Raw genomic sequence first — 23,692 nt, forward strand, 5'->3', positions numbered from 1 at the left:
TACAACTACTGTACAACTACTTCTTTGCACTGTTTCTCCTGACCCACCTCTTGTATATAGCCGAGATATATTTTGTATTATTATATTTCTATATTTTTTACTTGTACACTGCCATATTTGACACCAGTCTCTTGCTATTTTTCCTACTTATTTAGAATTTATTATTACCAGTTATTTTTTTGCTCTTTGTTATTATAATATACTGTGATGTGCAAGCTACTGTATCCAATAAAGTTTGTCTAGGTCTAAGACAGAATTAGGGTGTCTGTCAGTTAGGAGTTCTCGCATGTGTCTGAGCCTTCAGGTCCAGGAGGATCTTCTGTTCTAACACCACTAAAGAAGAATAGCTTTGTGGAGCTTTCATGCCATTTCCTTCTAGACCTCTTCCACATCAGATGGAGTAGCCTTCATCCTCTCTTGTCTTATCAGCAGCATTCTTTCACTACCCAAACGCTACTCTTTCCCACTGCAAATCGCCTGTCTCCTCAATCTCCTTCTCCCATTGCTATTCCAAGCCACTCGTGATCCCCTTCTCGTTCACTTTATTATGTTTATGCAGTGTACTTTCCATTTCTTTATCTCTCAGATCCGTTCCAGGCTTGCGTCTCCCACTCCTTCTATCTCACCATGCTATGATTGCGCCATTGCATTTATAGAAGATTGAATAGCTGTTACCCCGCACAGTTTGTCTGTTTGCCACTTCTCAGCCATTGGAGGAAATCAATTACCTATCACCTAAAACGATGAGCGGAAAATGTGGCTCTGCTGTGTTTCATGAAGGTGTATTGTTTAAGGTTTTGGTTTCAATAAATAAAAGTGTGATTCACATAAACTGACAATAGATTGTTGTGGAAAATATGGGCTATTACAGCTAAAAGGCATCAGTTTTTTCAGTTTTTCAAATAGAAACAAATATAAATACCTCAAATTCTGCAAGGCAAGGTTGGTGCTCAGTTATGTTTCTACTATACAAGCACTTCTCCAGCACACACATTTCTTATTATATGGAGCCTGCTTGTCTTTCCCATATTACATGCTGGGTTTCGTCAATATCAAACATCCTTCCAATACCGAACAGCATACAAGCAGTGAATTGAAGACTTTACATTTTCCTGAGAGACTGAGAAGTACAGTGCATGGTTGACAGTGAGTGTATCCACCATTCTTAAAGTTACTGGGAGTGGTAAATTGTCAGTCCATGAGAAACCTTATTGCAATATATGCCTTTGCTTTTATTTTGGTAATACCCGTAGACTGTATAAAGAAGTGGACTAAAGGAGTGTGACACCACCCGACTCCAGTCAAATGAAGCTCACGGTGCTAGGGTTACAGGGGTGAATTTGGAGCCGAGTTCCATATTAGGAATAGGAATTTATTTACGGACAAAATAGCAAATTAAAAATATCAAGATCATGTAGAGCAGACACAAACATTTGTAAACTAAAATGACAAGGCTCACAGCAGCAGTTACAGAGAGAAAAGTGGCAATTTTTCAATGTAAGGTCAATTGGAATCATAAAAGATGGAGTCGGAAACGCTCCATGCTCAGTTTCTATTCGGAATGCAGTGGCTAGTGCCAGTGTTTACTGCAGCACTTTATAGTTAGTATAGACAACAAGTGGCCCCTGCCTTGAGTACGTCCCTTCAAACACGCTACATAGGTCTCCAGGAAGAACAGCTGATAGATAAGGTCAATTAAATACAATCAACCCATGAACCTGCCCAGGGGACTACAGGTGGAAAGTAGCTGTAGTGTTACAACCTGGTACAATGCATCTCTCCTGTTAAGGTTAATGTAAATTGTGCACTGTCCTTGTCTCATTAAATAAATAAATAAACAAACCACGTGAATCCTCGCAAAACTATGGTCGTTGCACGGAAAGTCCTCGCACCCCCCTGCTCCTCACTTCTTCTCCGTGCACAGATTCTCTGCACAGCCCTCCCCGCTCCTCACGTTTATGGCAGCACCGCCTTGCCTAACCAATTTTCTGTGGGAAACACTAAATACTAAAACTTAGAAAAAAGTAACTGATGGCAACTCATCTTACTATGAGCAAGCACAACACAAGTGATAAAAGTTGATATGAAAAGTTGAAAAGTCTGATTCTAGCAACTCCTGCAATTAATCATATATCTACTCATCTTTAATAAGGACTCACAAACCAAGAAGATGTTTGGAAAGATGTGATGACAACTTCTGGTGTAGTTACCGACACTGGGCTCACCTACCGACCATGGTTCTATTGAAATAACGATAAAACGCACTGAAGTAAATGTCATCAGTGGTAAAATGAAGATTGCATACGTATGTGCTGTTTGGAATCATCTTGAATTTGGTGCCTCAGCTCTTCTAATCACATGTTCCCAGTTCGCTCGAAGTTGTGTGTCAGTGGAGAAATCATGAAAATTGAGGTATGGTTGTAATTGTTGATTATGGAACACTACAATGACATTTAGATGAAGAAAACTTGGCCATTTTCTCATTTTTCCTAGAACAGCGCCCCTGGAAATTGTAATCGCATCTTTCCAAACGTTTTTCTGGTTTGTGACATAAGCGTAAATAGAGCCTCTTGGAAGATGATTAATAATTATAATGTCACTTTCCTATCAGCACAGTGTATGGTGCATCCTAACATGACTTTCGATTTTACCCTGTATAAACCTGCTTGGATAGGACGAAACTAAATAAACCACGGAACCGGGAGGAGGAGTGAGAGAAGGACAGAGGCGCTCAGGTGACGGTGGGGCGGATATTGTGTCTCTTATCTGTCAACGCAGGTCTGGGCTTATTACGCGCAGAGCAAAAGTCCAAAAGCATCTCCTCTGTGAAAAAGAACAAACGCCAGACTGCGGAGACGTGTTCACTCAGCTGATACTAAAAACAAATCCCTCCAAAACAAAAAATGATGAGCCATTTTTATCGGCTGTAACAAGGCCCATTTGGAGTTTGGAAGAAGATAAATCACTCCAAGAGTCAGTAAACAAGACAGAGTTTTCAGATGCAATCATAACTATAGCGTCAGCACCCATAAAGATTCTCTGCAGTTTCTGATGACAATAGATAAGGAATGCATTTGGGAAAGATAACAATCAAATGGTCTATCGCTCATAGAGTCTACAGTCTGGGCTTCTTATCAAGTTTATATAAATATTTGGGAAAAGACACCTACTCACACCATTGCTTAATGACTTTCCATCATGATTATTAGTGCTGCGAATCACAGGATCCCTCATGATTCAATTCATACACGATATGTGATATATTGCTGTTTTTAAAGAACCAAATACATTTTAGAAACAATACTTATTTGTTAAACCACTATGAGTACAAAGTTAATATGAAATACATCTATTTACTCATCAAAATGGTGCATATGTGAAGTGTAATAAGCAAAAAAATGGTAGTGCGATCACAAAAAAACTGCTAAAAGATACCAAAAAAAATACTCTTAATTGTATATCGATACAGCAGCTCACAATAACAACACTATATCATCAAATTTGGAATTATGATATACAGATATTTTGAGATTTTTGCACACAATAAGCAAAATATGTGAAAATCTTTTGGCCATGCTGTTCTACACACATGACAAAATTCTAAATAGCAAATTGGCAGCCAAACAAAATCTACAATCTAATGGACAACATCATATGACAGGTTTGACCTTTGACCTGAATTTTGGCAGTTCAATTCTCACTTCAACCTACTGCATATAGCTGTGATCTTGGGGAAAACACTTTAACCCTCTTACAGAGAGAAAAGTGTTGAGGTGATTGGTAGTTAGAGGACATAGGTGTAGAACAATTTTGACAAATTTGAGATTACAAGCATTATAATAAATCAAACTAATTCCACATTATTTCGCCTAATAAACAATACTTTGCTGTTAATTGCTAATGCTATTATGCGATTGTGATTTCAATTAGATTCGTCATTTCTTTTTGCACCTTGCTTCTCTTAATCAAAGCATTTCCTTTCCAAATGAAAGTATTACAGTTGCCAGTGGGCTTAGGTGCTAGCAGCTGTGAAAATACTGAATTAATTGCTCTTTTTCCATTCTATAATTAGTTTCTGTTCAGTTAAACTAGGAAATAATTTAATTTTAGTAGTGACACTTTCACATGCCTGCTACAGTTTTGAAACCTTTGGTACTTAGTGACAGATTACTCGAAAATACTAGCCAGGCTGGCGCTACCTAGTGCCTCAATTTCATTTTTCTCCAGCGACTAGGCTAGGAATTAGAATACATCAGACAGTTTGCAAGAACCATGGAAGTTATAGACTGCACACCAGACAATCAGCGAAGAGCTGTGAAGCCATGACGTCAAACTCAAGTGTCTGTCTGGGTCCCTTTTGTGGTACAGCACAACAGTAAACAAAGCGGTCGAGATGGATGTAGATGAACCCATACATTCTGTGTTGGCAATGATTCCCGAGATCGAGGATTTAAAGCCGGAACAAACTCATAACACATTTTGTACTATGGAACCCTCCATGCCAATCACAGGCAGGTGCTTCCATATAATTCTAATCCAACAAAATTATTTCATTAGCATATAGGCAATATCATTCATTGTAATTTGTTCACAAATAATGATACTCAGCTAAAGCAGCCCATGGTGATGATGGCCCTCACCCTGGCACGCACTCTCCCCTCAAATGACTGCCCAGCATAATATTGTCCCTTCCCAACAGCTGTCCAGGCCCATAGATCCTCCATCAGAAAAATGACACAGTGCACCTTGAAATGTTTTTTTTTTTCCACTCCTGCTGGTCAATGTCACATGTCCATAATACAATTTTTCTTTTGCTTGCAGTCATTCATAGAATTGAATTCCCGAATTTGGTACACATTCGATAATGTTGACATTTCATGTCTATGGTAGGGGGCGCTACAGTGTACAAATGTCATACGCTTAAAACTATATCATATTCAGGCCAAGATTATGCATTAGTGATTTCAGCACAATCAAACTAAGCATGTCAAGTGTAAGACTTTTATTGGGGGGAGATTTTGCTCTCCTGCTGGCCAACAGCTAAAAATGCCCCATGTCCATAATATATTTTTATGCTTGTAGTCACACATAGAATGTAATCCCGAAATTTATTACAAATTCGATGTTATTTCAGACCTAGAAGCATATTACAACGTATTGTAGAAGACAGCTAAAGAAGCTATTGCACTTTCATCAAAACCCTTAAAAATTTCCAGTAGTGCTACTTCCTTTTATAGTCATACTTCCCTAACTCCACTACTGATATTGTGCATGACATTTAGTTTAGTCCCCTTTTTGGTATTTGTTTGGAGAGTTTTTGTTTGCACCATTCTTTCTGACAGTAGAGAGCCTTGAGACCAAAGCCCCTCCACAGCGCAGTGAGAGGGGCTGCAGTGATGTGTGCGTCACAGTGCAGTCTGGCAGGTGTCTTGTCAGCTCTCCACTCTTCAGACAACTGTGTGTTGACAGGAAGCACAGCCTGAGGAGGTGGTCTACGCAAGAGAGGAATGAGAATGGTATACAGCTTGCATATGATATTCTATAGGAGCCGGTATCACAGACATAGCCACTGATTTTATGCAACTGTGTAAAAGTTTAATTTTAGGGAGGACAAGGAAAAGAAAATAATAGAGGCTGCAACGTAGTCAACAACAATAGCGCAAGCAAAAATCAAAGAAAAGTAAAGATTATCAAGTCATCTATGCAAGTGTGCAGACCGCCACCAAGGCATTGAATATATTTTGCAATTGACATTTAAATGGTACCAACTGAGCAATTCAATTTTCATTAAAAACACGACAGATGAATCAACTGGACCACCAACACCACCGAGCACCAGAGAAAATATTAACTCTTTGAAAGATATTAAGTAAATGATAATATAAAAAGAATCATCACTACTAGATGTACCCTTAAAATGTCATATACAAAAATACCAAATGTGTGAATACTTTGCCTTTCTGTGGCTTTAATCAAATTTTAAACATGCATTTGGTCACCTTGGGATAACTTAAATAATGTCTCCATCATGGATTTATAATAAAAACTGGATAAGGCATTCCCCCCTCTGTCCCGGTTTGAGACCAACTAGTGGCAGCTCCAGGTACTGCAGCTCACGGGAGCTTGGGCCCAGGAAGAATTCTCTCATATACATGCATTTTTTGTGAATTCAAACTGTCCGTGTTTGGCTGACAGGGCATCCACAACTTACACAAAGGTTGGATTTTGTAGAGATTATTTTCTATTTTTACAACATAAACTTTTTAAAATGTTTAAGTCCTCAAAGCGCCCAAAAGTTAGCTTTGTAAGAGTTAGTCTAGCCCTGTTCTGAACTCTTAGCTCTTGCTTTGATTGGTCCAAAAGCTCCACGCTGTGGAGCCCATGCACCAATGAGCTCTGGTCATTGAAAACAATATGGCGTCATTTTGGATTCATCTTCCAAATTTTATTATAGTTCTGTGGTCTACATTTGGAAAAACAAACTTAGTGAACTTCTTCTCTGTTTTCAATGAGGCGTATAGGTATTGGAGCTCCCTCTGCTATCAGCAAAGGGAATTAACAATGGCAACATAAACAAATGTCCTTAGACCCCATGAATGTATTCTGAACAAAGTTTGACCACAGAACCAGTCCACAGATGATTTATAGAATTAAAAACTGTGCAGGTTAAGTCTATATCTTTACTTGTGATTTTTATATGTGAGGCAACACTAACTTTTGAGTGCTCAGAGAAGACAACTTTAGATTAATGGACCAATTAAAACAAGCAAGAATATAGCTCCAAAATGTCAATTTGTGTCCTTTAAGACTAGAATCAAAATTCCTCCAAACAAAGCAACGTGTCATTTCATCGTTAATAAGAATATTAAGTAAAAGAAAGTTCAGAAAAGTCTAAGATGGAGAAACTAGGGAAATTACACAAGGCCATGTTGTAAAATCATAAATCTCCACTGCCCAGGCTAACATATGATTCATTACCTGAGTTAATTAAGATCTGATGAATTCTCTTTTGATATTAACTTTGGCAAGGGGCTGTATTATCAGGATAGATTTTTCATCAAATACCAAGTGTTTGGAGAATTGCCTCAGAAGCGCTGGGCACTGAGACAAGGCCTTGCAGAAAAGGAGCCGTACATTTTGTCTTCTTATAAATGTTGTGTGTGTTACCAGACAAACCCAGATGAGCTCATTTATCTTGTCATGGATGGATGTATCCCGAGTCAGCACATTCTCTGCCTAAATTACCTCTCTAGGGTATTAGACTAAGTATTGTTCACTTTTAAATAAAATGTCCATGGAAATGTATAGTCAGAGATGGGATGTTGGGGAGTAGCATAAAAGTGAAAATGTATGAGACATCAGATTGGGTACTGGATGGCTTTTCTGGCTTTGGGCTTGCAGTAAAAAGAGATATTATTTAGATTTGGTTTCTGAGCTTATGGTGTAGAAAGTACTTTTTATTTATGTTTTATATTATGTTGGTGTCAAGGCTGCAAGAGAGCAAACTAAAGACTATTTTTGCATATGAATAGACAACAAGCTTGGGGAGTAAACACAAAACAGACAAACACATACAAACTGCACTGGCATAGAGGTGTTTCTGTAATGTATTTTACTGAAGATTCACAGTGCCCTTTGTAATGTCCTAATGTGATGTGTTATCATTTGTGCCAATATTAATCATGGGTACTTTTGTACTTTCTGTTCTATTTATGAACTTCTGCAACTCATTATAGATACAAACTGACTACTTAAGTGTAATTTGTACATTTACTTTACTTTAATAGAATACATTTTGGGGGATAATTCTGCTTCGTTATTGTCTATATTTACTTCAGCAACATATCACACTTCAACATTTGTTATTGTGACAAGCCTACCCTCAATCTATAAACAACATCTTCCAAAAACTTTATCAACGCTCTACTGACCATGTTCATATTGTAGTGGCATTGTGGGTAGGTAGGACCAAGATGTCATTTTGCAAGTCTCAAGTAAGTCTCAAGTTTTTGACCTCAAGTCCCAAGTCAGATACAGGCAAGTCCCAGTCGAGTCTCGAGTCACTCACCCATAAGTCCAAGTCATTTCAAGTCTTTAAACCAAAGTACCAAATATAGCTTTGTTTTTTGCAATTGAATTGCAATGAATTTTAAGATAAATTGTCCTTAAAAAGTCATAGTATATTTATATTTGAGTAAGAGATCTTAGAGTGAATCATTACAGTCAGAAGAGAAAGAATTCAGATTTAAAAGTGCTTCTCAAGTCTTCACAAGTCACAGGCCTCAAGTCCGAGACAAGTCCCAAGTCACTGACCTTCAAGTCCAAGTCGAGTCCCAAGTCTTAGCCCATTTTATCGAGTCAAGTCTCAAGTCCTAAAAATAGTGACTCAAGTCTGACTCGAGTCCAAGTCACGACTTGCAAGTCCCCACCTCTGTGGGTAACTTCCAGTACATTACTAAGGTTGGGCAAAATGAAAATAGTCACATAAAACCACAATCTGTTTTTGGTGATTATTGATTCCATGCTTTGTTTTAATGCAGCAACATGCTCAAGTACAAACAGACCTCCATTTAGTCATTTTCTGTATTCTAAGTGGAGTGCACCAATCACAGTGAAGTGTGAACTATCAGAGGAAGTAATAGTTAAGCATTTAGTTCATTTTAAAGACAACCTTTAGAAGTGTCCCTAAATCGTGATCAAACCATAACTGTGACTGCAAAGGAAATCATGATGTGCAGCTTTTGTTCACTCTCCCACATCCCCCCTGCGTCTGATGTTAGAGTGTGTGTTACCTGCAGTGGTGAGGCAGAGCTCCTCGTCACTGTTGTCCTGACAGTTGTCCTGACCGTTACACAGGAAGCTGCGGTCCACACAGCGGCCATTGCGGCATTTGAAGCGCGCTTCGGTGCACACCAGAGGGTTTCCTGCTGTGGGGCAAAAACACAAGGTCCTAACAAGTTCTGTTTGAAAGCGTATTCTGATGAAATATGAACACTATGCTATTTATTTGCTATCTTTGTTAACCAATAACTGAACAATTCACGGAAAATGGTTTTGTTTAGTTTGGATTAATATTTTTACTACACAAACCAAACATTCCAAAAGTACTCAAGGTTCAAGGTCCTGTATTACACAAAACTGATTCTTGTGAGCTTTAAGCCATGTTATAATGTTGTTGCCTCCACAGAAACAAAAACTCCTTATTATTAGTCTTTCTACATCTCCAAAGCTCAAAATGCTTATTTATATATTAATTTATTTATTTAGCAGGGACTATGCAATCAGACATAGTTATACAACAAAGCTGCAGCTAATCAGATGTACACACTATAGCAAATGCCAATTTTCAATTCCCATCCTTGGTTGACCTTTTCTACATGAAAAAGCATAATACCAGACAGATCCGTCCACATACGTGCTCTGTTCCACCGTATGATGTTATATAGAGATAGTCTTCAAGCTGACAGCTACTTTTACCTTTTGTTCAGTAGAGACCGGCAATTCCAGGGATGAAATAATCCAAATGACTCTAGTGAAAGTGTATGGGAACTCTTCTTATATTACCATATGACATCACAAGGTGGAATGGAGTGTTTTCAGTTTGAGAGAAGAACTCTAATAACTCTAAATATGCAGAATTTGTGTGTTAAACATGCATTAAATGAAAACTCTTTTAAGGCCCTTTAACCTTATCCTATACTTATGATATGAACATACGTTTTACCAAGATTCCAATAATTGAATACCTGAACTTTGTATTTGCTAAAGCATTGATGGAAATTCTCTAGAGAGACACCCTGGGTCATTATACAGTCCTGTGGGCGTACAGTTAAGCCTCCTTCAAAATGGACAGATTAGATTTGTGAACACAGGGCCCTGAAGGGGAGGGGCAGAGCGTTTGACAGAGAAAAGTGATTGGCTCAAAGCTACGGGCTGAACAAGGACAAGGTAACACCAGGACAAGCTACCACACATTATGAAGTACACCTACAGTCTACCTTTTGTACACAGTGAAGTGCTGTGATATTAGAGTTTACTGCAGGGAAAGCCACAACAACACAAGTATAAGCTATCACACTGACCTAATCACTTAAGAGGCAGCCTTCACATATACACTTTTTTTTTTCTTAAACTCATTCAAACTTTAAACACAAACTTTTTTTGCTAGTGATATAAGTCAAGATGTATAAGACTGTTATAATTTTATTGTTTTTGACTACAAAGGAGTAAGAAAAATGTCCTTTGTGATTAGGGCAGATGAGTATTTTCATTTGACCGTGCATGGCTTAGATATAAGACAAGTATCTACATAATAATATCTAAATAAACTATAATTTACTTTGAGAACAAGCATCTTTACATAATCGCTATAAACAATAATGTCCAATGATATTTGTCCCTTGTTACCAGTTTGGCTACTTTTTTTTTTTTTTGCACTGGATGCCCTAACTGTGACAACAAACCATGTAGCTGTAACTGAAGTGTACAATGGGAGTGAAATTTAGGACCTTTTAAAAGATTTGCTTGGGTCAGAATCAAACCAGCAACTCACCACACCCAGGTAGGTCAATAATTACTTCATCAACTTACTGTTCACTGAGTTTTTAAATGATACTGCATGATCTTGCATTTTTGTTACTGTGTCAGTGATATAAAGTAGATTCAATATTATTGTCATGGTTCATGTTCTGTAGTTGTTGTTTTTGCTCATTTTGGTGTATCTTTTCCTGTCGTGTTGTGTGCCCTTGGTGCTTTATTATGACATTTGCCCTGTCTGCTTGTAGTTTGAGTTTTACTTCCTGTCTGTTGATTGCTTGCCCTGCCCTGATGTGTTTTACCTGTGTCTGTGTGCATTTAAACCCTGTGTTCTCCTCTGCCCTTTGTTGGTCCATTGTCACTGCCAGAGTCTCATCTTGTCTCATGTCATGGCAGTTTAGTTTCGAGTTTTGGATTTTTTGGATTTATGGATTTGTTATTAAATACTTTAAAGCAGTCCTGCATTTTGGATATTCCCTCTGTTTCTACATGACAATTATATCATATTACCGGTATACAATTTATCGCAGTATATTCAAAATTCTGATAGGCCTTCACCCAGGCTGCCCACACATCTTCTACAAAACATAAAGTAAATAAACTACATACATGGCTGTGCATACTTACTTACAGACAATATTAGAACAAGGGCATTTTTTTTTATCCCAGGAACAGCCAATAAACACATAGACTACTCTAGACTGGAGTATTGCACAGAGCTGTGAGTAGGAGATGAATGCCTGCAGTGTAAACAGTGACCCCGGTGGGACAGTACATTACAGAGCAGCCCCTGGCCTCTTGTGACCGCCGCACACAGATACAGGACATCATGTCAGAGACTTACTGCAGTTCTCCTCATCGCTGCCGTCCGGACAGTCGCTGAAGCCGTTACAGCGGAAACGTCCGATGATGCAGTGTCCGCCCGTAGAGCAAGCGAAGAAAGTGGGGGCGCATTTGGGCTTGACCTTGGCTGTGGAGAGATGAGAGAGAAAGAAAGTATAATGGGTTAGACCACAGACGACGCCAGCACTTTTCGTTGCAATATGTCACGTTTTATGATAGAATTATCCTTGAGATGCATCAAAGACAGGAATCTTTTGTCAATAAGGACGCAGTGTTTTGGAGCATAGCAGCGCGTAAGAGGCATGGAGGTAGTTTTTGATGGCACGCTTTGTCCTTGATTCAAAGACTCTTTTATGCTCAGTTTTATGCAGCAATTACTTTCAAACATTTTCTTAGATTTTACAGAGACATAAAATGGTCCTTTGTGAGGAGAAATTAAAATAAAGCAAAACTATGATTAAATTGTCTTCTTTGTAAACGTTTTCTTTTATATTATTGCAATACCAATAAATCACTGTAAACATGTGATTTCGATTTACAATTTGTGCAATTTTGTTCTTTTCAAGCAGTAAATGCTGATAAATGCTTCTCTATATCACTTCAAGATGGGCCTCTGGTGTCCTTATGGTTTTGGAGACTCCACCAAGGCTATGGCTTTAGATTACATATTAAAGGAGGGGGGCCGGTCACCTAGCCAGGCTGGCGCCACCTAGTGCCTCCACTCAATTTCATTTCTCTCCAGCAACTAGGTCAGGAATTGGAATACACTAAATGGTTTGCAAGAACCCTGGAAGTGCGAGTTCGGGCACGAGCCAATCAGTGAAGAGCCATACATTCTGTGTTGGCAACGATTCCCACGATCGAGCATTTAAAGCGGGAATAAAGAGAATGTTTCATGAATTTTATCAAGGGGAAAGACGTTATTGCCCTTCTTCCTAAGGGATTTAGGAAAAGCTTAATATACCAGTTAGCCCTGTTAGCGACGCATTACATACGTCACAACCAAATAGCAGCAACTGGTTAAATTTTTAAAAAGTACCCGCCTACTGTCGAGCAAACAAATTCTAATGCTGTAAAGTCAGACAGTCTGCCACTTTGTGGAAACCAGCTGATGAATCAGGCTATCCTCCACCTGCGTGTCTCCATGAAAATGTTGTTGATTTGTCTAGAACAGACCTGGGCATTGTACAGCTCCCAGGCCACATACGGCCCTTTGGTTGACTCTGACTGGCCCCTTTAAGATAACTTGGAATTACAAAATAAACATGTGTTATAATTTTATCTCATGCATGGATTAAAGCTGCATTGCTTTTATTTTAGAGGTGTTTTTTTAAAATGACATTTTTTGTAAGGCAACCTCACTTTTTACATAAACTCTTACCAGCTTGTCAGAACAATACTGTTTACTGTTTTTTATACAGAAATACAATTAATATTATGCAGAATTGAGTTAAGCATTTTTGCCCGGCCCTCCACAATATTTTTTGTTTCTCATGTGGCCCCATGGGAAAAATAATTGCCCACGCCTGGTCTAGAATGTTCCACAGTATAGATTAAGCCTATCTATAACAAGACAATCTGGTTACAGCATTATGTTATTTATATTACAGTTCAGATCTGTGGAGAGTGACCCCTATTCATAGAAGGAATTATTGTGTTTTTGAGCAACAGAAACACCCGTAATGAATAAATGCTAGATGAAAATGTTTAATAAATATTGTACCATGGACCATTCCAGGAAAAGCAATAACAACCATCTCCCTGGAAACTAATTTATGGCATAGTATGACAGTATGGCATAGTAATAAGACATGATCACAGGTAATTTGAGTACTCCAAAAAGTACAAAATAGGAAAAAAAATAAGTGGACAATATTTCCTCCTCATGGTCAGAAAATATTAAAATACAGTACCTTTTAGTAATCTTGTTTCGAAAATGTGTGTATCTCGCAAAGTACAAAGCAAGAAAAAGATAAGTGGACAATATTTCCTCATTATGGTAAAAAAAAAAAAAAAGTCAAAATACTGTATCTTTTATGAAAATGAATACAAGTTTTGGCTATACAACATTTTCTATTCACTGTGAATTATGTGATTGTAAGGAAACTATCAGCATAGAATTTGTGAATGGTGGTCACTGCGGTGCTCTTTTATCTTGGTTTCAATTTGGACAAAGTCTGTTTTGTGTAATGGCTCTGTTTTGGGAACAAAGCAGCCTGTACGGATAAAAGAATAGACTGCGCTCCTCACTCAGTAGCCTTTGAGCTTGTCCAAACAGTGAAACCACCAATGTATTCTACAAAACATTTAATTATTCAGCCCCTTATGTTCTCCTGGCCTTATCTCGGCTACTACATGAAACAACTAAGATCCCAGACTCCCAGTTGCTGATAGTGAAGAAAACAGGCTAATGACAGAGACAAAGAAGCGTGCTCTTGTATGGATGGAACAATTGATCATGGAGCAGGTTCGCGTGGTCTTATCTCACAGGACAGGCCTCAAAAGGAGTGACTGTGAGGAAGGCTAGGCTGTCCAGTGCAGAAGCCCCAACCCTTTCTCTTCAAAGTAAACCCTGCTTAAAACTCGGATGCATTGATCTTCTCCAGCCGGAGTAGAAAAACAAGATTACAGGTACATGCAAGTGGAGGAAAAAAGGAATGACCCAGGTTTACCCCTCTGCTGTGAAGTTTAAGTTGCCATGCCCGTTGGAGAGACGTTCAAAAGTCCTTGTAGAAGCTGTCTATTTCTAGCTGTTGTAACTATATGTGGTGAAGGAGCTGCTGATGCAAATAGAGAATTTTGTTGCAGGTGATTTGTATTGCTCAGAAATACCTTAAAAACATGCGTTCTTACTGTGAGCGGACTCGACTCTCCACAGACCTGACATGTATCCTGGCCTGGAGGCATCATGTGCTTGTCCCCATGGAAAAAGTCATATAATGAACCTTTAAAGACCTCATATGATGCTATTTATATTCTGATCTATGTTATAATGCTATTTCCTTATTAAAAACAAACCATTCACACATGTTTAACACACAAACTCTGCAAACAGGCTGTTCATCTTTCAAACAGAAAACACTCTGTTCCACCTTGTGACACCACTGTGTTTTTAAAGGAACAGTCCAGAATTTTGGACATAGGACCTCATTTTCTTATTAACCAGAGTATTGGAGACATGTGGAGAAACTTTTTACATATTCCATTCAGTCTTGTATTTGCAGAGGTCGCTGGTGCTAGGCTAGTGCATGTCAATGGCCATAGTTATCCTGCCACTAAAAACAGTCTTACCCACTCCACAAAACACCCAAAGCAAGTCTATTATTACGCCAGACTATTGTTATATATATGTCTGTGTTGACAGAATAATTTTTAAAATAAAACTAACTTTGCATCGCATTAATCATCACACGTTGAGGGATTATTTTCTCAGCAGCAGTTTAATTTTACTTTGCCTTTACGATTGGTGCTAGGTGATATCAGTCCACCGCTGCCAAGCGTTCTATCAGGAAATACAACTCACTGCTGCTGCTCAGACATAAATGCTTCAAATGCAAGGTTGGTTTTACTTCTAAAATTATTCTTTTGACACAGACGTTCACATCAACAGTCTGGAATGATAAATGTTTTGTTCAGGTGCTTTGTGGAGTGGGTAACACAGTTTTTAGTGACAGACTAACTATGGCCATTGACATGCACTAGCCTAGCACCAGTGACATCTGCAAATACAAGGACTGGATGGACTATTTTAAAAAATGTACCCACATGTCTCCAACACTCTGGTTAACTAGGAAATGAGGTCCTATGCCCGAAATTCTGGGCTGTCCTTTTAAACTGCATACACCTTCACTACAATCATTTGGATAAGTTCAGCCCTGGAGTTCCCAGTCTCTACTGAACTAAAGCGTGACTGAAACAAAACACAACTCCAGGTTTTTGATGTAACAGAACCTTTAAGATAAACCAGCCAGATACAATTTCGTGAAAGGCAAGCTTTGAAAAACTACAGAATATAACACTACATAACACTTCCACAAAGAGGAGTGTGAGCCTGCCCAAGGACTCTGCTTCTGATCACACCAACTGAAAAACAGCTCACATGCCAAGTTGCCAACACACTTGAGTGAGAAAAACGTCATTGCACTTACAATGAAAAACTCACATCTTTCAAACAGCGTGCTTTGACAGTGAATGCTAAATACCACTGGAATGAAGATCGAAATTCACCACGCTCTCTTGAAATCCTAAGCATCCGCAGTATGTATTGTATAATTAGTCACACATTCTTAGCACAAAATCTATTTGCATCATAATGTGTGACGGTTGGTGTCTACTGTCTACTATTCTTAATTATTTGTGCTATATTTGCAATGGTTCAGACCTTGAGACTTTGTTAGGCTCAAAAAGTAGATAGTAGGGATGTAACAATAACTGAAATATCGTGATATCATATCGTCAAAAGTCACAGTAATACTGTGGGCTGTCACAATATATCGAATTACAAGTTCCTTTGCTTAAATGCATTGTTTTATAGTAGCAATAGTTTATAAACTTCAGGAACTACATATCCCATCTCAGTCTGCCATACATCTTCACTTAAAAGCCATGGGCCACTCATTTGAGGACAGCGAGGTACAGATTTTAGCCAGAGAAAAGAATTGGTTTGAGAGGGGAGTGAAAGAAGTCATTTTTGTTAAGAAAGAGAATCCTTCTCTAAACAGAAATGGAGCCCTCAGACACCATGTCTCCTATTTACAACTCCATCCTCAAAAGTAATTCAAAACAAACAAGAAAACAATAGATGTAACCAGGTCAGGTCCAAAGGTGAGGTAGCACCCATTATGGCCATGAATTATTATGCTAATTAGATCCCACACCCAGTACAGGTCAATAGGCCTAACTAACAGAAACTGTAAACAGGTAGGTGTGTTAGTTTCAGAATAGTTAGTTAGCTCCTTCCTGCAGACAGATATAAGGAAGTGTCTACCAGCATTCCAACTTGAAGCTCGAATGAGCTGCGAAACATCTTCAACCAAACTAACTTTTATCCAGTCGACAAACTGAGTTTTCTCCTCACCGTACATATCCCATGGTTCATTTCCGCACAGACAACATGTTTTTACTTCAATTCTTGCGATTATGACAGTAATAATTCACATCAAAATCTTGTCAGGGTATTTAAAAAGCAAAAAGTGTCCCATCTACAATTACATCAGCCTCTCCAAAATATCGGAATAAATATCGTACCGTGAGTTGCATATCGTGATAATATCGTACTGAGAGATTTGGATATCATTACATCCCTAGTAGATAGATCAAGATAAATACTGTATCAATTTATTGTTTAAAGGTGCATCGTAACTTTTGTTTAGAGGGTCTCCTTGCTTGTCTCCATGGAAATGTCATTGGTTTGTCTAGAATGTTCCACAGCACAGATTCAGTATATCTAGATAAGCAGTTTACAGCACTACGCTACATTACAATTCAGGTCTGCGGAGAGTCATCCCCATTCACAGAAAGAATGATTGTGTTTTTGCGCAATAGAAACACACATAATGAATAAATGCTGGATAGATATGCTTAATGTCATAACATGGAACATTCCAGACAACGCAATAACATCCCCATGAAGACAAGCAGGTAGCGGGCCCTCCACTGGAAAAGTTACACAATGCACCTTTAATAAATCATAGTTGAAACAATAATTTTGGGGGGGTCAATATTTATCATGTGCACTTTTCCTTTGTGCTTATGGAAAACTGTTATTTTTCCGAACTTGAGTTGTAAAGAGTTGAATAAATAACTCAAAATAAGTATTTGATTGTGCAATTTATTGCAGCTCATGTTTTTTTTTCTAATATTGTACATTTAGAGTAGGTTTTCCTTAGATAATCCTGCCTCAGTGTTATTGCGTCAGTCATAAAAATTAGTTTCAATATTAATGTTTATCATCTATATTATCTTCAGCAATTTATCACACTTCAAATTCTGTAGCCATGACAGGACAAATAGTGGGAAGTCACCCGTTCAAAAACATATCCACCAAAAAACAAAGAAGTTACTGGCACTAACTGGCACGGTGCCACATCTAATGCCATGGGCGCACTTTCCCTTTTTCTACAACATTGTGGTAGACTGATTTATGAGCTCTTTCAAGCCTCTGCGATTATATGTTGCAATTGGGGAGGGCCCGGCATAACAAAACCACCAGACGAGATGTAATGTAATCCGGGAGGAAGCTGGGGGTAGTACGCGATCTGTGCTGTCTGCAGCCAACCAAAGCCTTTGTTTACCTGGACAGCAGAGGCTTCTGACTGTCCAAACCTCATTCTACACTGGGCTATCGCTTTCATTACAGTCCAGGGAGAGGAGCTCAAAGCCTCTGCCGCGTTTCAAAGGAGGATTGTGTGGGGTAAAGTGAAACCAAACAAAGGAATTTTATGATGCAAAGTTCGAAATTGGCTGACTGCTGCAGCGTTGCTAGAAGTTGCTTTTCAGTTTTTCTTCTCAGCGGGGCATCTAAATGTGTCTTTTTAAGCTAAAACAGCAGAGCTACCCCTACAACATTCTACTGTTTGGAGAGAGGAAGGAGGAGAATGTCCAAAAGGATAAACACTGGGTGGGTCAAGACGCCCTTTGTTTTTAAATACATTTTTTCATGACACCATAAGCACTACAACAATTGCTATGAGTCAGTATTTCAAGGGACACAACTTTGGTAAAACTCAGAAACTGACTTTTAAAAACATATTTTTCTCCCAATTTAAGTTTCTCCCAATTGAGAAGAAATAAAACTACTGCATTCTAATTAACTGACCACAATATACCAACTTCTTGCAAGACCTGATGTTCCAGTAAGAGGAAAAGGTCAACACAACTCTGTTTCTGTTTCTCCCACAGAGGCAACAAGCCATTTAATTTAAACAATAAACCTGTTTTGAAATAATGAACTGAAGTTTCAAATGTTAGCAGTTTTTTTTTTTTTTTTTTTAAGAAAACATATATAAAACTAAATGAAAAGAAACTGTAGGTTGGTAGGTCACGATACACATTATATCAACCATAGACTGTATAAAAAACACATAAAATCTAGCATATCGACTTATTGTTCAATAAATTTGTTGCAACAATAATTTTGGGGTCAATATTTATCATGGGTACTTTTCCTATGTATTTGTACAGTTATTTTTTCCATACTACGATAAGATTTGAGTTGTAGAGACTGGGTTGCTATCCTTAAGTGGGTCGCAAGATTTTATTTTATTTTTTGGGGGGAGGGGTCACCTAATGTGCGTGTTGCGCTCTCCTCCTGCACCCCAGACTGAAACGCTCTACAAAAACACAGACAGGCCCACCTACCTCATTACAAATGTTGACATATTCTGTATAATTTCTAATCTTCTTGTAATTATTTTATTGACTATTTTGTTCCCAAAACAGTATTGCTGGTTCAATTGAATGTTGAAAAGAAAAATAAATGGTCCAAATATGGATATCCTTTATTGCTGGTTTTTCATTGTTTAAATCTTGATTAATACTAATTGTTCAGAGGGACACGATGACTCAGTCAACAATAAAATATCCTCCTTAATGTTCAATAATGGTCAAATCCACCTTTATCCTGTGAATATGTGAATGTCTATTGACAAGGGCTGCAAAGGTTTGTGACATTGAAAATATGGGAAACACTGCTGTAGAGGGTTGAATAAATGACTTCTATGACTCATAATATACTCCAAATAACTACTACAATTGCAGCTCATATTTTTTGGTTTGGAATTATTGTGTCAGTGGTATAAGTATTATTCCAATTTTGTTCATCGTCAATATTTTCTTCAGCAGTATAGCACACTTGTTTTTTTTTTATTGTGGCACTCATTCAAAACATATCCAAATCCACTTTAGTAGAGAAGCTGTTTTCCTCTCCTCCACCTCTGCATGAAACTAGACCCTAAACGCCTGTCTTCATTTTGGGGACAGAAACAGAGCTGCTATCACTCTGGCAGTCTCCAGCTCATTATCACTTACCTCTGGCAGGATTTGTGTAGCTGTGTCTGTGTTCAAAATGAGCTCTGAAGTCACATGAAGGACAGGCTCACAAAGAAGAGAGGGAAAAGCGGATGTACTTGAGAATGCATGTTTACAGCCCTGGATTGCACCTCCACAAATATGAAAACAAAATATTAAATAGGACAGCGTCAAGGGGCTTTCAAGCTGAAGTCATTCCTTCCATCTTTGTAGCGTCTGTCATTACTCACTTCCTTAGTTTGAAGCTTTTGCCAAATATTCCTTTTGTTCTTTTTACTTCAATCTCTGTGGAAGTTGTTTACCAAAAAGCGAGGCAAGCAATGCTGGATGGGCTCCAAAGATCGAGTCAGCTGTGAGGCGCAAATGGAAACAAATGGAGTAACAGTCCAAGGTGATTTCTGCAGGTAAAGCAATCTCAAGATGAAAAAAATATAAAAATGTAACAGGACTTCTATTCTAGAAGTTGCCGTGGGTGCCTCCATTGTCACTGAGGTTGTATTCTTTTACATGGGGCTGCCAATATTGTGAACAAATACTTTCTATGTGGACTACAAAGTTGTTTTAAAGCCTCCTAGAGAATTGATGCATCATTGACTTGTTGGTGCACATGAACTTTGAACATTTTAAACAACCAGCTTTATAAGATATTTTAGTTGGGGGTCAATATTTATTGTTTGTAGGGAACATTTTGGTTACCTTCAGACTTAATGGGCTTAAGGCTCAATTCGGAATTTTTATGTGAAATTTTTTTTTTTTTGCAAGGTCGTTCACTTTTCCAATTAAATGCGACTTGTATGTGATCTCCAGTGTGAACTTTAAATGCCTCAAAAGTGTCCTGCATGGGCATTGGAGTTCACAACGATGTCACACGCTGGGCTTGTCTCCCAGAATACGGTCCAGTTCTTCGTAAAATGGACAGGTTACACGTCCATAGCCGCTTCATTTGAGTCTTTAGCTCGCAAGCTCTTTTATTTTTTTGTTGACACTGGAGCCAGGACCACCTGTAGCCATCCATTTCTTTGGAGATAATTTCAAAAACTGCTCGATAAAACCCCCCATTTTAGCCTGAATACAGCAATCTCCCCAAATATTAATAAACTCACTAACCTCGCCTTCCCGCCATTGACTAGACTCTGAGCCTGACCTGTAGGTCGCATGAATGTGATCTGGCCGTTCAGACTGAAGTCGCATGTCAAAAGATCAGATATTTATCAGTTTTAGGACCACATATCCAAGTGGCCTGGGTCGCATTTGAAACAATTGGATTTGTGTTGTTCAGACACTCATTAAAAGATCAAATAAAGGTTGCATAGGGGCGAAAAAATCAGATTTGGGTCACTTCAGGCTCCAGTCTGAACGTAGCCTTTGTTATGTTTTTGTACTACGATAAGATTTGAGTTGTAGAAGATTGATTAAATAACTTCTATGACTCATTATATACTCTAACTAACTACTACAACTATTCCCCTATTTATTGCAGCTCATTTGAAACGATATTGTACATTTAAAATTGCATTTTTAGATAATTCTGCCTCACTGTCATTGACCTACTTTATATCATATTTTAGTGGAGAAACATTTCCCAAATTCTCCTTTGAAATAAATGAGATTCAAGTTTAACCGAAAGTGTCACTATCTAGAAATAACGGTCACATTTATGATAAAAGTGGGCAGGGAGGAATAAGGTCAATAGAAAGAGTTTTAATATGATATGTGATATCGGGTGGACTTTTAATCTGCCATTTGCAATTATATATATATCATGAATAGCAATAGTTTTTTATCACCAGTTAATTAAATTCACACAAGGTGAGCCAAGTGTCTTTCCCAAAGACACAATAGTCATATTTTGCAATGGTCATAAAGCAAAGCACAGTAAAAGTCCTCACACTGATCTCATATCTCCAGTCAGTCATCCTATTTTCTTTAACAACTCATATCTTTTTGTGTGTTTTTTTAATCTATTGATCAAAGCACTCACTGTATATATAAATGGGCACAGCTAACCCGCCAGCCGCTGCGTTCGAAATAGGAAGTGACCTTGGGCAAGCTTCAGGCTCCATCGAATCTAACTCCAATTCACTTTGTATTGAAAAAGCCTCTCTCTCTGTAACTGTCAGTCTTAAAATGTTCGTATTAACCCGCTCTACATGATTCTAGTGTAATATGGAAATCGGCTCCAATTTTACTTGTATAAATGCTAGCCTCGTGATTTGACTGAAGCTGAATGCTGTGGGTGAAGTCACGCTCCATTAGTCCACTTCTTTATACAGTCTATGGATCACAATAACTTTTGTAAGAGTAACTATAAGGCAGTGGTTAGAATCCTTGTTGAATCCAAACCAGAACTAAATCCATGGGAAATTGCTTGGGTAGATTTCAAAATACATTTGTCCATCACTATAACGTGGTTCACCTTTCGTGGACTTGCTGTTTCACAGATATTGCATGTTTTATTTTACAGCGTATGATTGCACATTGTGTTCCTCCCCCTGCATCCTGATTGGCTAAGGGACTGTAGACTATTGTCGATCAATCTCCTTCGTGCTGTGTCTCCTGTACAGAATGCGTTCAGCTCGCCAAATTTACATAAATGTTCAGTCACTAGCAGTGTGATTCTGAAGTGCTGTATGTTTGCAAGTTTTCTCCCTGACAAAACCCACAACATCAATGAAACGTTCTGCACTCACAAAGGTACCGCGCCGGTGAGGTTGCACCCAAAAGGCAGAGGAAGATGCTGACCATTGCACAAAAATGTGGATTTCTGGACATGCTCAAAGAAGATAGAAGTTATGCGGCTGTAGGACGCCATTACAGAATAAATTCATCTTTGGTTCATTACATAAAGAAGAAGGAAAATGATATAAAGACGACAGTAGCAATAAGTTTTAAGAAAGATGGAAAAAAGGTTGTAACTGTCCTGTCTGAGAAAAGTGTATAAAGTGTGTGGTGAGGGGTTTTAGAGCCTTAAAACAGATATAATAACTGTAAAAAATAAAGCTGAATACTTCACAGATTTCATCTATTGTAGGTTATTTTTAGAATATAACAGTCGTGATAAAAGAGGGACCACTGTATTATAAAAGAAAAAGACATAAGTTTAATGCCACACTGTGCTACATTGTACACAATGCAATAATATCTCATGGAGACAAAAAGATGGCAGACACTCCACCAGAAAAGTTACACAATGCACCTTTAAATTCAGGATTCCTGTGAGACACTTGTCCAAGTGCACTTCATATTGAGGCTTCAAACTTATGATACAGAGTACAATTACAGCATTTCATTTTTAGATAATTGAACAGCTCTCAAGAATCCAAATTTTGTTTTTTTGTTTTTTTTTTTCCTTTTTTTTTTTCAGCTGTTCCTTTTTTTTATGGTATCTTCAGTATTCATGTCAGGTACACTTCACCAGCATCACTCCTCTTGTAAATCTACTGTACTCTATTGCCCTTCTCATCACTTCTTACCCCTTTTCTCCTCCTTTGCACTTTTCCCCTGAGAGTAGAGCCACTGTTCCAGGTAGAGCCAGTTCGTGATGTGCATGCATGATTGACAGGACAGAGAGGAGCCAGACAAGGACTTTGGAAGGTAGGAAAGATGACTAACAAGGAGGAAAACAAGGGCAGAGTGCGCTGAACAAGAAGAGAGGCCGCAGAGGAGAGAGGGAGACAGGGAGAGAGGGAGGTAGGGAGAAAAAGTGTACAGACGACTGACGACTTCAAAAGGTTCCCTCGACCTTGCTGAGTGGTCCTGACAGGAGGAAATCAATAGGTAATGGACTCGAAGTGTAAAAAAAACAAGGGCAAGGGTACTTTGAGAGTGGAGGGCATACTGGGAGAGGGGGCCACTATGTAGTTCAGCTCTGTGTTACATGTTGAAAGGATATTTTATGATTTACAAAAATGTAGGGTTTATACACTAGCTTTGTTCCTATGAAGTCTACTAGTTTTGCACTTTCAAAGGCTTTGATTATTTTATTTTACTTACAGATAAATATGAACATATCGGGTGATGACCGAAAGGACAAGATCATGGATACCAGCGGTTGAAATGACTTTCCTCCGCAGAGTGGCTGGCCGCTCTTTATGAGACAGGGTGAGGAGCTCAGTCACACGGGAGGAGCTCGGAGTAGAGTTGCTGCTCCTTCATGTGAGAGGAGCCGGTGAAGTGGCTCGGACATCTGTTTTAGATGCCCGGAACACCACTCCTTTCTAGAGAGGTGTTCCAGGCGCATCCCCCCGTGAGGACGCCTCCAGAGAAGACCCAGGACAAGATGGAG

At 38.6% G+C, this 23,692-nt stretch overlaps 1 protein-coding gene across 1 annotated transcript in view; it reads right to left on the reverse strand.

The window, feature by feature from the left end:
* Positions 1–23,692, reverse strand: part of ldlrad3 (low density lipoprotein receptor class A domain containing 3) — a 169,681-nt gene that overhangs the window by 67,846 nt on the left and 78,143 nt on the right. The window contains exons 3-4 of the mRNA XM_020935200.2: positions 11,381–11,506; positions 8,793–8,927 (exon numbers count right to left, since the gene is read on the reverse strand). Coding sequence (XP_020790859.1) covers positions 8,793–8,927; positions 11,381–11,506 — 261 coding nt within the window. The remainder of the gene's footprint in view (positions 1–8,792; positions 8,928–11,380; positions 11,507–23,692) is intronic.

This window comes from Boleophthalmus pectinirostris, unplaced genomic scaffold, assembly GCF_026225935.1.
Source record: "Boleophthalmus pectinirostris isolate CB_2022bp ecotype Guang Dong unplaced genomic scaffold, ASM2622593v1 HiC_scaffold_2, whole genome shotgun sequence".
NCBI classification, from domain to species: domain Eukaryota; kingdom Metazoa; phylum Chordata; class Actinopteri; order Gobiiformes; family Gobiidae; genus Boleophthalmus; species Boleophthalmus pectinirostris.